Here is a 17270-nt window from a genome sequence, read left to right on the forward strand (position 1 = left end):
CTCAACTGCTTCTTTGCAAATATCAAATTATTCAGATTTGGTGGCCGTTGCTTAGCAACTCTGAGCTTCAGCTTCTCCAGAGGTTTTTGAGACTGGCTGGACCGCTCCATGACCTTGATCTGCTTCTTCACACTTCAGGTGAGTTATTATAAAATGATGAAATGAGTTTAGCTGTGGACCTAACAGCTCAGTGTGAACAAAAAGTTAAAGAATTTATTAGGAATCGATTCCACTGCAGATGAAGCCAAATGGCGCATAGTTAGACCCTGATTCCACAGGTTAAGCATGTAAAGCTAATCAGTTCATTCTGCAGATGGAAAGCGTCGTGAAACCATCATGTTGTCGTCTCTTCTGATCCCTGTTGTCATTGAAGATCATCACCTCAGGGTGTTTGCTGTTCGTCGAGGAAAAGCTGAAGATGAGCAGAGATCCCTGCAGCCTTCAGACAACATTCAGTGGTTGAATCACAAGGAGAGGACATCGGCATCAGCCGTCCATCCAACGATTTGAGCTACTATTCTCTCCTGAACTGGAAACATTCTCTGATGTTTCATTTAAAGACATGAAGAGAAGCTTCTACCTGCTTTCAGAACAAAGGAAATTTGTGATTTATTTTCATCTGGGTCTCATTTCCAGAGACTACTGCTACCAGGAAGTTCTCCAGAACTCCAGCCTCAACTGGTGACAGCAGTGGGGATCACAGAGGGAACCCATTAGATTACAGCCTCAAGCACTCTAAACTGTTGGCCTCTTTGAGAGGTAGAATGAAAATACAGCCACATAATCTGGATTCTTAGAATCATCTCAACAGAATTGAACTCAATGCAGTGGGTTTTTTTGTTGTCTCTGTACCTGGAGGGTTTTTGAATTGACATTTTGTAAAAATCTTCCCTGAATTTCTGTTTTTTATCCTTAGAGATGTTAAAACTGAAAACCTGCTGATGTGAAGGTGCACATCCTTCTAGACAGAACCATGAAGCTGCAAATTACTGGATGTTAGACCTCCATTCTCACTCAAGGTGCAGTCTGACTGCGCCTTTTGTAACCGTTCCAGTCCCTCCATGGAACCAAAGATCAGAACCAGAAAGCGTCCAGCTCCAGTGCCACAGCCCATTTCTTTGCATTTCCTTCTCTGGAAAGCTTTGCATTCCCTCCAGCAGAGGACAGCAGAGCTTCTATGCAGCATCTAAAGAGAAATGATTGAAAACAGCTAAACAAGAGCGCAGCTTCTCCACGTCTTTATTCTGAATTCCTGTTCCACCATTACACAGCTTCCCAGATAAAGTCTGAGGTGATGGCCGGAAGGTTGGAGGGTTGGAGGGGGGGCATCCTGGTCCTACTGGGTCATCACTGTGCGTGCACTAGAGCGCCGGCTCCCTGCCCGTAACCGAACCCTTTGGGCCCGAAGTTCTTGGCGTAGCATGCTGCGGAAAAAATGGAAGACTTGTTAAGAAACGTTAACCTCCCATAAACGGTGGATGAGAAAAGCGTGTGTGGATTTACGGACGTTTCCGAGGGAGCAGTCGGACTCGGCCTTTGTTTGAATGAACCTCCACGCTCTCCAGGGTGTGTTCAGCTTCAGTTTGACTGAAGAAACTATTTAGCAGCTAAAACTTCACAGAATGAAGCCTTTTCATGTAACAGATGGGGGGGCTGGGAGATGAAGAGGCATAAACATTCCAGCTCAGAAAACAAAATGACTCCCATAATTGCTCCTTTCCAGGACAAACCTCCACCTCTCTAACTTCTCCATCTGTAAACATCATAGTCCATGGTGATTCCTGTCTAACCTCATCTGTCAGCCTGTCCATCACCATTGCAAACAGGAAGGGGCTCAGAGCTGATCCCTGATGTAACCCCACCTCCACCTCTGTCACCCCTACAGCACACTTTACCACTGTCTTAAAGCCCACTGCTCAAACACACTTTTCTGTCACTCCACACATACTCATACAATACCAGTTCCTCTCTGGACACCCTGTAATAAGCTCCCATACCTCCACAGGTAGATCATCAGCCTTTCCACTCTTCATTCTCTTCAATGACCCCCTCACTTTCCCCTTACTAATCGTTATTTCCTGATCCACAAGTCACCAACTCCGTTCTTTCTTCTCCCTCATTTTCTTCATCAACTTTTTGAAGTATTCTTTCCATCTTTCCATGACACTACTGATACTTGTGAATACATTACCATCCCTATACTTATTCCCCCTAACCTGCTGCATGTCCTGGAAGACATGACTGATAAAACCACTGTGATGTTTTACACAGATCATTTTCAGGAGCTTCTATTCCAACGTGTAGTTTAAAGCAGCAGCAGAACCCCTAGCAAAAGTACTACACGTGAAGTTTATTTTCTTAAGTATACTTGAGTATACCAAGTCTACTATAGATCATGTATGTGTAGTGTAGGAAGAATACTAACTGAATACTTCTTTAGACTCAATCGGAAAGTTTAAAATATATAGATAGTATGTTAAAAAGTACATTTCAAGTTCCTCACTTTTAGTATAGACCAAGTATACTTGTAGTAAACTTGAATAGACAAATTTTTGTTGATTATGAAAAAATATGAATTAAATCTGTTTTTGTCTTCAGTCTCTTTCCTGTTGAGTCTCACAGACACAAACGTGTGGAAGTGTTTTCTCACAGAGCCAGGATCCGTCTGTCCTGAAGATGTTACTGCTTGTTTCTTTCTGTTCCTGTCGCTTCTTTTTTAGGACTAACTAAAGCTGAGCCGTGCTTTCACTCATCATCACTCTTTGTATGACTGTCAAATCCATTTATCACTTATGCTCTGATCCTACAGCTTTTACTAGAACATCCCTCAAAGGTGAAACAGTAAAACAGTACTTTTGCGATCTGTCATCTGTGGAGCGGTGGAGGAAAGCAGATGGAGATAAACCTGGAAACAGCGGCAGAACTTTGAGCCAAGAAGCAGCGTTTCTGCTCACTTGGTTCACAATGACTTCCAGCAAACGCTGGTCTGAGTCCCGACATGCGACACGTGCGCGTGGCTTTGTAAAAGCCGGTCTGTCTGCTCTCCACAGATACGATCACAGACCTGCAGAAGCAGCTGGCTGTGGGCAAACTGTCTTTCATCTGTGAAAACATGCCCATCTTTGAAAATGTAAACGCAAATTTCTCTGTCATGCTGACGTCATTATATTCTCTGAAAAACAAAGCTCTTGTATTATTTATCTGAACGGGTAGTGAATTAAAACACCTCAGTGTTCATTCTCGATAAGTTTTTTTCACTTTAAAGCTTTAAAAGCCACAAATGGCAGCTGATTTCAGGAAAATCCATATTAACTGTCTAAAAAAATCATATTTTGACAGAGATCAGAGTCCTCCTGCTGTTCATCAGCGTTCTTGAACTCCTCCTTTGTCTTTCTCTAAGCTTTTGCTGATGAAGATATTTTTAAAGCCTTGCAAATGGGTCTTTACACCTACAACAATTTCCGGTGATGCTTTTACAGTACAGTACTTACAGTGTACTTAAGTGGTATTTACATGGTACTGATTGTGTGACTACTGGGTACTTACAGGGTATTTACATGGTACTTTTTATGGAATTTACTGGGTACTTACAGGATGTTTACATGGTACTCTTTATAGGACTTTATAGGACTTGCTAGTGGTACTTTTGTGTCTACTCTGTACTTACATGGTACTTGCTGTGTATTTATGTGGTACTATTTGATTCATACTTATGTAGTACCTACTGGGTATTTATAATATACTTACTGGGTATTTACATGTTGTGCAAAGGTGTCTTTTGTGGACTTACCACATGTCAGAAAAAGGTAATGAGGCAACACAAGCAGTTCAGGCACACTAAAAAATTGAGGACTCAACCAGGTCGAGACGTGGTTCCAACTTAAAAAATATTTTTAATATAAATAAATAAAAACAGGATTAAAACCAGATTTAAAAAAAAAACCTGAAGGGCCTCAAGCATCTGTAAGTAGAGCTGGTACACGCAAACAAAACTGAAAACAGAACAAAAATACCCCAGTCAGATGCAGGTGTATATGGTGCAAATCAAGCAAACAACACAAAAAACAAATGAATTCCCACTTCTGCACCAGAGTCCTCTTTACAAGTGGCCAGGAAAGGGTAGGGGGTCACGAGTCCCCACAGTCCTCCAACTCCCAGGAGCACCTGCACAGTCATGTGGCCCGGTAGCAGGCGAGGTGGGGGAGGAGACGCCGCCGTCAACGGCCGACCCGTCGGACCAGCAGAGTGGACGAAGGGGACCTGCGAAGAACACCTACGAGAAACACCCCCCCACAGAAGGGCCAAAAACCCGTCCCAGCAGCAGCAGCGGGTTCCACCAAACACCCGATCAGCGCTGATTGCACCTAAAGGGAGGGGCAGGGAGTGATGCGCTCCGTTCCACTTCGCCCTTTCCTGTCACACGCAGATACGCTGCACTGACAGAGGAGTGGAACCCAAAACAGGAGGCAGTCTCAGCAGGAACTGAGGGAGAGCCAGCTCAGTCCTCTTTTATAGCTGGCCAGGTGCTCATCAGCAGCACCAGGATGAGTGACTACACCTGTGCCTCAATTAGCTCATCCTGCCACAATCCACCCCCACAGTTTGCATTGTTGACCCGACGATGAAAAAAACCCAAAAGAACTGGAACAAACTATGTCCATGGCCTAAAGACCACAGACACCGCATGAGAGGTTACCCCATGTTGACCTTCCACAGATCTTGGAAGCCTGTGAAGGTTAGAATGGTGACCAGCCGTAGCCCTTGAATTGTGACGCAAGGGCACACTGCTACTATCCGTACCAAGTAATAGAGTGGAAATAGGGCTGACTTTCTTTTACAGTCCACTTTCATTGTACTTACTTCATACAATGAGTGCAGACTTAAATTCAAGGTACTTTATTTGTACTTAACTTGTTCTTAAATGTGGTAAGTACCACAAAAGACACCTTTGCACAACATTTAAATACCCAGTAAGTATATTATAAATACCCAGTAGGTACCACATAAGTATGAACCAAATAGTACCACATAAACACACAGCAAGTACCATGTAAGTACCCAGTAAGTCCAGGAAAAGTACCATGTGAACACCCTGTATGTACCCAGTAAATTCCATAAAAAGTACCATGTAAATACCACTTAAGTACACTATAAGTTGTTTGACCCCAAACAACAGCTGCCAAATGCTGCTAGCATCTTGCTAATATGTTAGCAACAACCAGCATCTCAGCAGCTGGTTCACCAACTGAAGGACCCCAAACTTTACCCACTGCAGAGCGGACATTGAACGCTGACCATCCACGCCCTTCTTCGCCAGACACAACTTTAGAGTAAAGGCCGTGTCACACAGCCACTACATACATTTTGCATGGAGGAAAATTTTTCATACGTGAATGTGCGTAGAAAAAGTAAGAAAAGTTGTGGTCTTTATGTAAAATTTTCACAGATGTATCAAGAATGAACCATGTTAAAACCCGGGAAAAAGTACGAATAAACCACGCAAAGAACATGTAAATCAAAGTAGAACATGAACCGTGTGTGATTATTGGGATGTTTATGTGCAATTCATTAGTGATTCATGTGTTAATTACGTGATTTTAACATGATATGTGATTTAAAAGTGATACATCAAAAGTGATACATGCGTGAAAAGTCCGTTAGACACACGTGGAACGGTCGTGAAAAGACACATTTGTGAATGCATCTTGCAAAAATCAGCCTTTATTTCCTGTCCAAACTTCAAGCAAGCATGTTGGAGATCAGCCTGCAGCTCTCTGTAGGTGGGATGGAAGCTCAGTTTGTTCAGTCAGCCATCTTCAGACCATCTGCAATGATGGCTCTGGTGTGTCTTATCTTCCTCTTTTGTCTCAGGTTCCAGTCAGACAGGTTTGCTTGTATTTCCTGGCAGATCTCAGCTTTGACTGAGGACTTCAGCAGACCAACAGCAGCAGATGGCATTCAACCAAACCCATCACTGACCGTAAAATCGCCAACAGTCTTGTGTAGCTACAGACCCAGACTGAGACCTTTTAAAGGCTCAGAAAATCTGTAGGTCTTTGAGAAAAACAGCTCAATAGAGCGAGTTTACCACCTTTAATATCTTAACTATGTAATTTTCTTAAACACTTAATTTTAGATTATTTTTTTTTACCAGTGAGCTATAATCATCGGAACTACAAGAAATAAAGGCTTGAAATGTTTAATCCATGCATAAACATTCTTCACAGTATATTTAGGAGATGTACCTGCATGTTCTGATGTACTGATGCTAAAATTGAGTGAATCCACATTTTATTATTGTTGACTTCAGTGTCGGAAGGCCGTAACCCCTTAACTGCCCCCCTGTGGCTGGTGTGGTGCTCCCTAAACCACGTCAACCATAAACTGCAGGATCATTGTCAAATATGAAATTTCTCAGGAAGTACAGAGAAGAAGCTGCTCGCCTCCATCCGTCTCACCTTTACAGTAGATCTCCCCGTCCTTCTCGGTCTGGGTGGTGGACTCTAGGCTCCTGCCACATTTTGCACATCGGAAACAGTTTTTGTGCCATGGCTGAGAGGGAAGCACAGACATTAAACACGTGAAGCCACAGCTGCAGCCATTTCAGATGTCTTCATGACTCCTAAAATAAACTGAGAACAACTTTTACAGGTAGCAACTATAACCTATCCTGTATTTACAAGCATCTGCATCACCAGAAGCCACCAAAGCCTGGCTTTCCCACAGCTGAAAGTCTTCATCCCAGAGAAAACGAGCTGTTTCTGCTCAACAAACACAGGATCAAAGCTGCTGATGATGAAACCGCCAACCATAAATCAGCTCTTATGGGACTCGAAGAGCTAAGAGAAATGGACCACACCCACTCGGCGAAAGCAAAAACCCTGAAACAAATCTCTGAAGTCTTTGATGGATGATCAGAGCGCAGCTTTGAGCTGCAGACCAGCTCTGCTGGAAGAGGAGCAGACCACAGCTCTTGACAGTGCCACAGAATCGGGTTCCGTGTGTGTCCAACCCAGAGGAACCAGCTCCTCCCATTTGGTTTTTAGTGTGGACAAGTTGGTTTCTGAAGGGGGAGGGCTGTTGGTGCACAGCCCATTACAAAGGCAAATCAGCCGTTAAATGAAATCCACTCTGTGGTCGCCGTCTGCGGCATAGATTAACTTCAGAGAAAACATGACGAAAATACATCCAGCAGAATTTGACTGGACCCTTATGGATTCAGTCATCTCTTTGATGGCAGAAACTTCAGAACATGAGATCCAGTACCGCAAAGGATTTTTTGGCTAGAGACCAGATCTCACCGTTAACAATGTAATAAGAAGAAAATTCTTTTCTTAGTGGAGTCATAGTCAAGCCCCACCTTGCCGGCCCCCATAATCTTCTCCGCTGCATAGACAGAGTCTCCACACCGAGCGCATTTCTCTGTACCACCAAACTTCTGAGCGAACCTGGACGGGTTGGGGTTGGTGGTGGGTCTGTGAGTCGAAGTCCTTTAGAGAAAAGCAGAAGATGAGTAAAGCTGCTCTTCACTCCAACACGGAGGTGGGAGGAGCAACAAGAGGTTTACATGTCATAATGACTCACAGTAATGTTGTCTCAAACGTGTCTGCTCTGTGATCACAGTGAGCGTGTGCTGCTTCGAGTAGCTGCAGGCGTCTAGTAAATAAGTGAAGGGCTCCTATCTTTCAGGGATTCCCACAAAAGCTCAGAGATTGCAGCAGTGCATTCTGGGATCAACTACCATGCACATACATCATGCACACATGCTGCAGTGGAGGCTGAGCAGAGGCCAGTACGATGCCTGCTGCAGCAGGTAGGAGAAGAGATGTTTGATTTACCCTGTGGGGGGGAATCTGAGGGGGCACTCTCTGTTTGCTTTAAGGCCTGTACACACCGGGACGAATAATCGCCAGGCGTTATTCGCCAGCGTTTTTCGCCACGTTTTTGTGTTCACACCCAGGCGATTTTCGCTGACGATGAGCCGAGCGAACATGCAATTTCATTCCCTGACATTAGATGGCGCTTAATGTAAACAGAAATACTCCTGTACACAAGGTGGCGCTGCGCAACTTTACGCTTCTTAAACTCGCTTTTCCCTCAGAAGAAGAGAGCAAGTATTTACGCGCTTGTCAGAATCATACAAAGAAAACATGAATATTTCAAGCACCAGTTGCTCCAACTGTCCGTCATTATTTCTTCGCGGCTGTGTAGATGCAACTCGGCGTCTATCTTCTTCGCTGGTATGTGTGCTCAGCAAGGCAATTTTGTGTTTGAGCGCCCCCAAGTTGTGTTTTACTGTAACTTCAGAAGCTCCAGACACGTGTGCAAAAGCGCCATTTTCATTGGTCGAATAGATTTCGACGCAACGTGTCAAAAAAACAAAACGAACCCGAGGCGTTTTTTTTTTTTTTGACGCTTTGACGCGTGGCGTTTTTTCGCGTCAGTGTGCACACTCTCATTGGTGCCCTTTGTTTAGTCACGAGGCATTAAACGTCGGCGAAAATCGTGCGCGAAATTCGTCCCGGTGTGTACGGGTCTTTAGACTGACTCTTTTTTTGACAGACTTTTTTGTCTCCTGATCTCCATCTGTGAGGAGCAGCAGAGCCAAAAACCAGGGAGTAAGATTCAAACACGCATCAAACCCTGATGAGACTCAACTAAACATGAAAATCCAGCTTTTATCAATGTGTGCACAAAATTATACATTTCAAATGACTGAAAGGAAATAGGGGGAGTTCTAAACCAGCCTCCTTCTCAGTCAGTTGTCTGTTGTGGGGGGGTACCAGCGGGACAGGGCCCGGGTGACCCTCAGCTGTGGCCTGAATGAGGTCTTTTGTGCAGCTGATCAGTCTGCTTACATAAACTCTTTCATAAGAGATCACCTGACGTGACGGGAGAACCAGAACTCTCTGTGTCGCCAAACTCTGCAGCTCCACTGATTTTGTATTTGAATACAGACCTGCTGAGATTGTGAGAAAAGTACAGCTTGACTTTAAGTTATGCCAAGTCTGCTGCTCTGCTGCATTCAGGACTGTACTAACCAATCAGGGATGACCAGATCAACAAAAACTCTTAGACCAATTATCAGAGAGTATGTACAGTTGTTACTACAATCTTGACTGGATCGTATTTTTAGGCATTAGCATCCCTGAGGTACAGTGGTGTAGGTGTGATGATAGGGGCTGAGGCTTCTTTAACCCTTGTGCTATCCTAGGCACTTTAACATTGGGAGTTGGGTCATCTAGACCCCACAAAACAATGATCTGTGATCTTCTCTGGTGTCCATGGATTACATAAAACCCTCTTCACCTTTATCCACCTTTGTCATGGTAGGGAGAACACGTCAATGCGTAAGGGTGGGGTCATAGGATAGCACAAGGGTTAAGATTGACATCAACTGTAGAAATCAGCCTAACTTTCATGCAGCATCAGGTTTGTCTCAGTGCTGCCTGGTAGGGTGCTGTATTCAGCCTCTGACCCAGTTTGGTTAGTGTAGCAGTATAGTTAGTTAGTTAGTTTTTAGCATGTTAGTTTGTAGCCATTTAGCTAGTTAGTCTGTCACCATTTAGTTTTTTTGCAGCAGTTAGTCTGTAGTAGTTTAGTTAGTGTGTAGTAGTTTAGTAAGTGAGTCTTTAGCAGGTTAGCTAGTTTAGCTGGAATAGTTTAGTAAGCCAGTCTTTATCAGGTTAGCTAGTTAGTCTGTAGTAGGTTTGTTAGTTAGTCTGTTGCAGGTTAATTAGTTAACCTGTGGTGGTTTTGTTAGTGTGTAGTAGTGTAGTAAATCAGTCTTTAGATTAGTTAGGTTGGTTAGTTGGTTTATAGCAGGTTAATTAATCTGTGATGGTTTAGTTAGTTAGTCTGTAGTACAGAGTATCATTTTAGTAAGTTTGTAGCAGTTTAAAAGGTTAGCCTTAAGCAGTTTAGTTAGTTTGTAGCAGTCGGTAGCAATTCGGCTTGTTAGTCTGTAGTAGTTTAGTAAGTCAGTCTTTAGCAGGTTAGTTAGTTAGTTAGTTAGCTAGCTAGTTAGTTAGTTAGTTAAATAAAATAATGCAGAAGCCAGCAGTTTCTTGCTGCTGTTCTTGAAGAAGGCAGAGAGAAAGTCTATCCTCACATGACTGTATATGAAATATGTTGTTTACGGACAACGGTCAGCAGCCACATTCCATAAACATCAGAGAATCAGCACACTCTCTGACCCCACAGCAACATTTTAGTAATCATACTATCACTATTTGCTAACATGTGTCACATCAGGCTGCTCTTACAGTTCTGGTTTGATTCCCAGTCGTTCTCCGCGGTCCATGTTGAGTGTTCCAGCCCCCTGTCCATAGCCGTAGCCTTTGGGGCCGTATTTCTTCCCGTAGCAGGACTTGCAGTAGATTTCCTGATCGTGAATTGCCAGTGTGGTGCTGTCTAAACCCTTCCTGCAGACCACTAAGGACAAAAAAGACTTTCTTTACATCTCACTTTAATAAACAATTCTGATTCATCCTCACAACAAACAGGTTTATTAAAATTTTATTGCAATTTCAATTATTTCAATTATTGTTTCAATCAATATACCTTATCAATATAATTATTATTAAAAAAGTTAAATGTACTTAAAAAACATTTGTTATAAACGAAATAACTAAATAAGGAACTTTGTCCCTTAAGCAGTTATAAGTTGTCATTGGAGATCATTGGAGTCGCACTCTCCTTTTTATTAATTCATTTTTTTTCTATTCAGCAGAAACTCAGAAGTCAAAAAACTTTCAAATCACAACAAGCAACATCCCTTAGGTCGACTCAAGACATGCTCCAGGACAAGACCAGGCCAGTTTCCATTTTATTAAAACTAGACCAAGACTAGGCCTTACCAGGCTTGGGATAACAAGACCAGGTTAAACCAGAGAATGTCTGTTGACAAGACGGCTCATGGTAAGTCATATTAGTCATATTATTTTATTTTTGGGTTTTGCTTCTTTTGTAGCTTACCCACCATCAGAACTAAAAGCTCACGTAAATGTGTGATATTTCCTGTCTGTTTGATTTTTTTCCCGTCCACTGCCGTGTGACAGCAAACTGTGATAGGTTTGGTGTTTATCTGGGATCCAAGTCTACAGGACTCTTCCTAAGCCTTAGTCACATGCACCCGTACAAGGGTTTGACCCCATACAGGTGCTGTTGTTTTTTGCATCTTAAAGGGAGTGCAAGTGTGTCTCACAGTTCTCTTGAGGCTCATCTGGCCACCTCAAGGGACATCATGAAAATGGAATGTACCAATTGCTGTGCATGTATCATGAAGTATTTGTAATGAAAGTTAGACGCACTTAAGATGTAGGGGTGATGCTGCTATATGGTGTCCTATAATTGACAGCCCCTTTACAAACATTTTCAATCTTTCTATTTGCACTGCTGAAATGTGCTGTGGTGCACCCCCTCTTCAAAGGAGGGGATCCGTGGACCCCACCTGTTGCAGACCCATCTCAGTTCTTCCCTGTCTTGCTATGGTTTTAGTAAGTCTTGTAAATAATCAACTTACACATTACTTGTACTGTCACAATATCTTATCTCCTGCCCAATCAGGTTTCAGAACTGGTTATAGGTGAGCAATAGCAACTCTTAAAGTTCTAAATGACATCTCTGATTTAGACGCTAAATTGCAGTGGGCTGCCATTTTTATTGACTTGGCTAAAGCTTTTGACTCTGCTAATCACTCCTGTCTTATTGACAGGCTTTGTGAAATTGGTGTTACTGAAAACTCAAATTTAGCAATACAGCAAATTCTGCATCCACACAATGTGCACGCGAGACGCAAGTGCCTGTCGGATGTGCACTCAAAATACACTTGGATTGTCCAAGTTCTATCAGTCAGGCGGCACACACAGAGCGCACGTGTATCACGTGAACAGGCCCTTTGACAGTGCACAGGAAACATGAAAAATCCGTATGACGCGCCTGCAACATCCTCATTTCCCTTAAGTGTTGTTTAAATGTTATTATACCATGGTCCGGGTGAATACTCGATTCTGATTGGCTGCTGGGTGTGCATTAAAAAGTGATATACCACAGGATAACCGCACGGTGAAAAAAGAAGTTCCGGTCACCTAGCTTAAATGTTTTGTATCACTGCGCCGGCTTCTTTAAAATAACCTTTTGCTTCATCATTTGGACAAAAACAAGCGGTAAGGGGTGAACTTTCTCTCTGAACTGATGCTTTATTCAACCCATCAGAAAGATCAGCATATATATATCACAGAATCTTGACTGCAGCGGTGGTGCGGCGCGACGCGGACTATTTGTTAGGTGGTGCGGCGCGATGCGGACTATTTGTTACGTGGTGCGGCGCCGCGTAACAAATAGTTCGCTTTTCTCACAAAAAGCGATCCAAATTGAAAAAAAAACAAGAATTAAGGACTAAAAATGGTTACTATTTATTTCTTTTGTAAGTGAGCATGGTATAAGTGGGTTAATGGCCTTTGAAGTATGCATTATCACTTTGGAACGCACTTCCGCTTCGCGTCGGACGGTTCAGGCTTCCACGGCTTACGTTAAAAAGTGATAATGTATACTTCGTCGGCCATTACACGTGTCGCTATGACCTTTTGCCTGCCTGTCCAGAAAATTTGCATGAACATTTTTGCTCTACAGGTTCACAGAGTAGTCTACCACCTTGATATTTTGTGCAGGACACCTGTGTGCCCTGTACAGATTTGCCCATTTTTCATCTGCAGGCAGCCCATATCCGCCCGAAAGGGCAGTTGGGACTAAGGCATAAGTGAAAGTGCCCTCAAATTTCCTGACTTGTGTGAACCCGGCCTGGGTCAACCCTCTGAAATCAGAGAGAGTTTATTTCAAGATGAAAGGAATTTTATTGTTCCAGAGTCTTTGATCTTTTTGAAAATAAAAATGTGGCATCACAATCTCAGTTGGTGAGGATTTTGAAACTTCAGCCAGTTACTGTGTCGGTAAACAAAACAGTCAAAAGAAATATCAGAACGGAATAAGACACTTTAGTTCACTTCAATGCAGATGGAGCACAGCTTTTCCTTCTACAAGCTTCTACTTGTTAGGAAAAGCATCAACATTTGTTGATGGGGAGAGCTGTTAACTAGTTCCTGTCCCAGGAAGATGTCAACAAAGTCTGGACTCTTCACAGACACAGACTAACAACATGCCGTCATGTGAGGAGCAGCGTTCAACTATGTGACTCATCTGTAGACATAAAGAGTTCTTTCAGACACTGATATTACATTTACAAGCAAAGAATGTAAAAGTCTGCAGATGCGTTTATCAAAAGAATGTCCAAAAACATCAAGAGCCTGTTGTTCTGGTTGTTCTTAGTGAAAAAGAAATGAAATTTCATTGTTGAAAATGTCTTTAGGAGATTGCTGGTCCACAAACTGGAATAATGGAGGGGTAACTCAACAACCTCATGATCAGCAGCAGGAATTCAGAGCAGAAAATGCTCTGAATAAGCTGCAGAGGTGAAAGAGAGTTCAGCTGACATGTTGAGAGTAGTGAAAGTCAGACTTAGAGCTGTGTGGGATTTTTGATCACCGCGGTGATGAAGCATCAGGACTTGCGTTCTCGGGACTCTTACGACCCCCAACACAAAATCCTCCGGCGGGCGGTCGCGTCGCGCACTCAAGAACGCACGCAGCTTGTAATGGAAATGAATACAACCCAGAAGCCCTTGAAGTTTGACACAGGACTCCCAGAAAAAGTAAATTATTAGCAAAGATGAATGTGTTTATTATTGTTCAAATCACGCACCATATGCAGAACTTTCAAAAAATTAAAAAAATTAAAAGAGGAACGTGCGGTGATGGGTCATCACCTCTGTGATGCGGTTATCGTCACACCCCTCAGACTTCAAGTGTTTTCCCCCAAAAACCTGCACAGCTCACATCAACTTTGAAATCTCTGAAGTCCCTGAAGTCCCAAAGATGCTCCTCCAGCTCTCTTCAAAGATCCCTGCTTCTAGAACCCCGGTCCAACTGTAAAGAGCTGCAGGGTTTTTTCTTAGCTTCATCTGCAGACCGTTTCCCTTCATCTCACAATAAAAAACGTCTGTGGTGAACTTACTGCAGAGGAAACAGCATTTGTGGAAACTCTTGCCGTCACACTGCACCTCCTCGGCGTGGTAAACGGTCCCACGGCACGCCGTGCACTTGTTCCCTCCTCCCCAGTTTGGCATTTTTGGAGGTTCTGGAAGAAGAAGAAGAAACTTCCTTAGATATTTTCACACAAAATGAAGATAACAATAAGAACAGGGGGGATATGGCTCAAAAGAGGATAGAGAAGTCTTCCAGAGGAGGGGTTGATTGTTTCATTTCCAACCACTCCAGTCCATTGACTGTAAATGAGAACTGGACTGAGTGAGGGTGACATCACATATAGAAAATAGTTTACTTTGGGGGGCTCCACTAAACTAAGTCAATACAGTGGCAATTATTATACGATACACATGCCGCCATGTTGAACCCAGACATCATCAGTCAACAGTGATTGGTCCAAGTCAATCTGAGTCAATGTTTCTATGTCGCCAATCAGGAGTGAGCTTGCTGTTAGGCCACACACCTTTCCGTTAAGGGGGCTCCGGAGAATCTGTTTTGAACGTTTGAGGTGGAGGCCGGCGAGCACCACATGCTTTAATTAAGACATCTGATTGGTCAGTTTAGAACTTGAATAACTTGCAATAAAAAAATAATGCAGTGAAAACGATAAGGATTATTCTGAGCAACAGAATGACTCAGTAACAGCTGTTTATTTCTCTAAAGAAGTCTATGAGATTTTGGCTCCTCGGAGCTCATGCCGTTTCTTTTATACAGTCAGTTCTCCTGTCCCATTGGATCAACTCCATCTTATTGAACTTAATGGTATTTTACAAGTTCAGTTGTACTGTAAAAAATTAAGATTTCTCCCGCGTGAGGCCTAAACTGGTTTGTAATCTGGCACTGTAGCTGAACTCCAGGCCTCTCCAGCGGCCCTGTAGTGCAGGAAAGCTAGCAATGTGCAAACAAGGTCAGCCCAAACAAGCAGGCGGACTAATGCGCGGAGGAATGTCTGCGGGGTCAGGCCGGGGGGCTTGGGTGCAGCTGTGGGACCCGACCCCAATGCCTCCCAAATGCTGGAAACGCGTGAAGCTCGGCGGCGTCACCGTGACTCACATCCACATCATAATTACAAGCTCAGGAAAGAGGAGCCAGTGGGAACTGATGAAACATCTGAAGCTGTTCTGTGGAGGAGCTGCTCTGTAATGATGTCACAGCAGACTTTATGTGATAAAAAAAAACAAGTATCTTTTTACATTCAACAACAAGCCAGGAGACACATTTATAAAAATCTGCTTTACATTTAGTAAATGATTTAAATGCTGGTGTTTGAATTGAGAAATTGGGATTAGATTATTGCAGAAACAAACCAATAATCTGAAGATGAAGTTTTTGATTTTTTTTAAGGTTTAGGGTTCAATAATCAAAAATATCAAAGAAAAATGTTTGAAGGTTTGTGTTGTTCAGACTAAAAATAAAGAATCAAACTTTGGCTGTTTACAAAAATGCATTAAAGGAGCCAGTGACGTCATCTCTTCCAACCATCAAAGGTGAGAAGTCGACGTTACCGTTAAAAGCGCGCGATAGAAAATAGCTCACCTTTGAAGTATATCGAAAGCAGTCCCCGGTTCGTAACGAGCTCCGGTCCGGACTTAATGTTGATCCAGAATATTCCTCCTCACCTCTGAGACTTTACCACAGCGACGCTGCGATGCCACATCCTCCACACATCCACCGAGTCAGAGGAGAGGCGGAGCTCCGAGGCGGCCTGAACTCAACACCCGTGTTGAGTTCAGGCAGTGTGTCGTTAAACAGGGAAAATTACTGTCCATTCAAAGTAAATTAAAAGCAGAAAATGTAGAAAATGTTTCTAGGTCTGTTTCTTTTCCTCAACCGTCTCCGTTTGAGTTGTTCCACATTTTACCTTATTCTGCCCTCTGGTGGACACCTGGAGAATTACATGGAACAGTGGGGAGAAGATGCAGAAGGTGGAGGTGGCAAAAGGCCAAACAAAGGGTGGATGAGGAATTGTTTGACAGGTAGGAGGTACAGATGGAAGGTTGTTCAACAAATTAAGATGATGAAAAAAATAGCAGTTTTTACAGATGTTCCTCTTTCTTATCCATAATGTTAATCTGAAGGTCACTTTATCCTCTGTGAATGCCACTTTTTTGCTGTTTGTATTTCTGAATGTTTTTTTGCTGCTGAAGATAAGCGATTTTACCCATTGTAGGATGCATAAAGTCTATCTATCTATCTATCTATCTATCTATCTATCTATCTATCTATCTATCTATCTATCTATCTATCTATCTATCTATGGACATAGATGGAAATATGTTGACAGGTTTTTCCCCAAGCTGAATTACTTTGTTTTTTTTTCTTAAATGGTGTATACTTCTACAGCGCTTAACTTACTTCATTAAGGCTCCAAAGGTCTTCAGTCAAGTTCAGAAGTTGAGCGCTCTACCTCTGCACCACGGTCACCCCAGTATCAGTAAGAACATTGATAGTGGATCAAAACTTTTGTTGGGATTACACTGAAAGCTCTTTCTATTTGAAATTTTCCACCCATATCATCTGGTTTGTTTTCAAAGCTTTCCCAGTGGTCTTTTAATCATAATTATGCTGTTTTTCACCAAAATCAGAAAATATGTGTCGTTTTCAAGGACAGAGTTTCTGCACAGTGGCAGGAGTTTATTAGAAATTCACCTCTGAGTTGTGGGCAGGACTGTTGGCACAGTGACCCCTTGTCACTCAGCTGTTTACACTCTCTCACCTCAAAAACCCAACCTAACATTAGCGGTGCAACAAAAATGGTGAGCTATCCAGGAGTTCTGATCCAGATTTCAGCTCAGACGAGGAAAACAAAGACCTTCATGGAGATGAATCAGAATGGAACGGAGCAGGGAGCTTGAGACCCCACCCCGTAATTCTTACGCAACAACTACAAGCTTTTTCAAATGGCAAATTTTTATCTACTCTTGATTCCCAATTTTAATAAAATACTCTGAAATGCAATTTTAATATTTTATTTATGTCCTCCATCATGAGAAAAACACTACAAGAACATAATAAAAACACCAAAAACAGCACTTTCATTGTAGTGAGACCTTAACTCCTTTCATTCTATTCTAGTAGAAAAATGTCCCTGCTTGTCTAGAATTTAAGTGTTTTTGACTTTTTCTGCTACAGAATGGAACAACAGACTAGAAAAAAAGAGACATTGAA

At 42.7% G+C, this 17270-nt stretch overlaps 1 protein-coding gene across 1 annotated transcript; it reads right to left on the bottom strand.

Moving 5' to 3' along the window:
* Positions 1-1222: 1222 nt before the first annotated feature.
* LOC101171714 (cysteine and glycine-rich protein 2) lies at positions 1223-15929 on the bottom strand. The gene is made up of 6 exons (XM_004082979.2): positions 15639-15929; positions 14071-14193; positions 10266-10434; positions 7361-7490; positions 6459-6552; positions 1223-1424 (listed from the first exon to the last, which is right to left on the bottom strand). The coding sequence occupies exons 2-6, from the start codon at positions 14180-14182 to the stop codon at positions 1348-1350; spliced, it is 582 nt and encodes a 193-aa protein (XP_004083027.1). The 5' UTR covers positions 14183-14193; positions 15639-15929; the 3' UTR covers positions 1223-1347.
* Between the last annotated feature and the right edge of the window lie 1341 nt (positions 15930-17270).

The sequence above is a fragment of the Oryzias latipes genome, chromosome 23 (assembly GCF_002234675.1).
Source record: "Oryzias latipes chromosome 23, ASM223467v1".
NCBI lineage: Eukaryota > Metazoa > Chordata > Actinopteri > Beloniformes > Adrianichthyidae > Oryzias > Oryzias latipes.

Bases quoted from the DNA above. Each gene is read 5' to 3' on its own strand.
- LOC101171714 (XM_004082979.2), bottom strand. From the start codon at position 14,182: ATGCCAAACTGGGGAGGAGGGAACAAGTGCACGGCGTGCCGTGGGACC. The intron at 7,491-10,265 runs GTAAGAGCAGCC...TTTTCTCTAAAG, and splicing joins CTGGGAATCAAACCAGAACT to GACTTCGACTCACAGACCCA. The intron at 6,553-7,360 runs GTGGGGCTTGAC...CTTCCCTCTCAG, and splicing joins AGATTATGGGGGCCGGCAAG to CCATGGCACAAAAACTGTTT.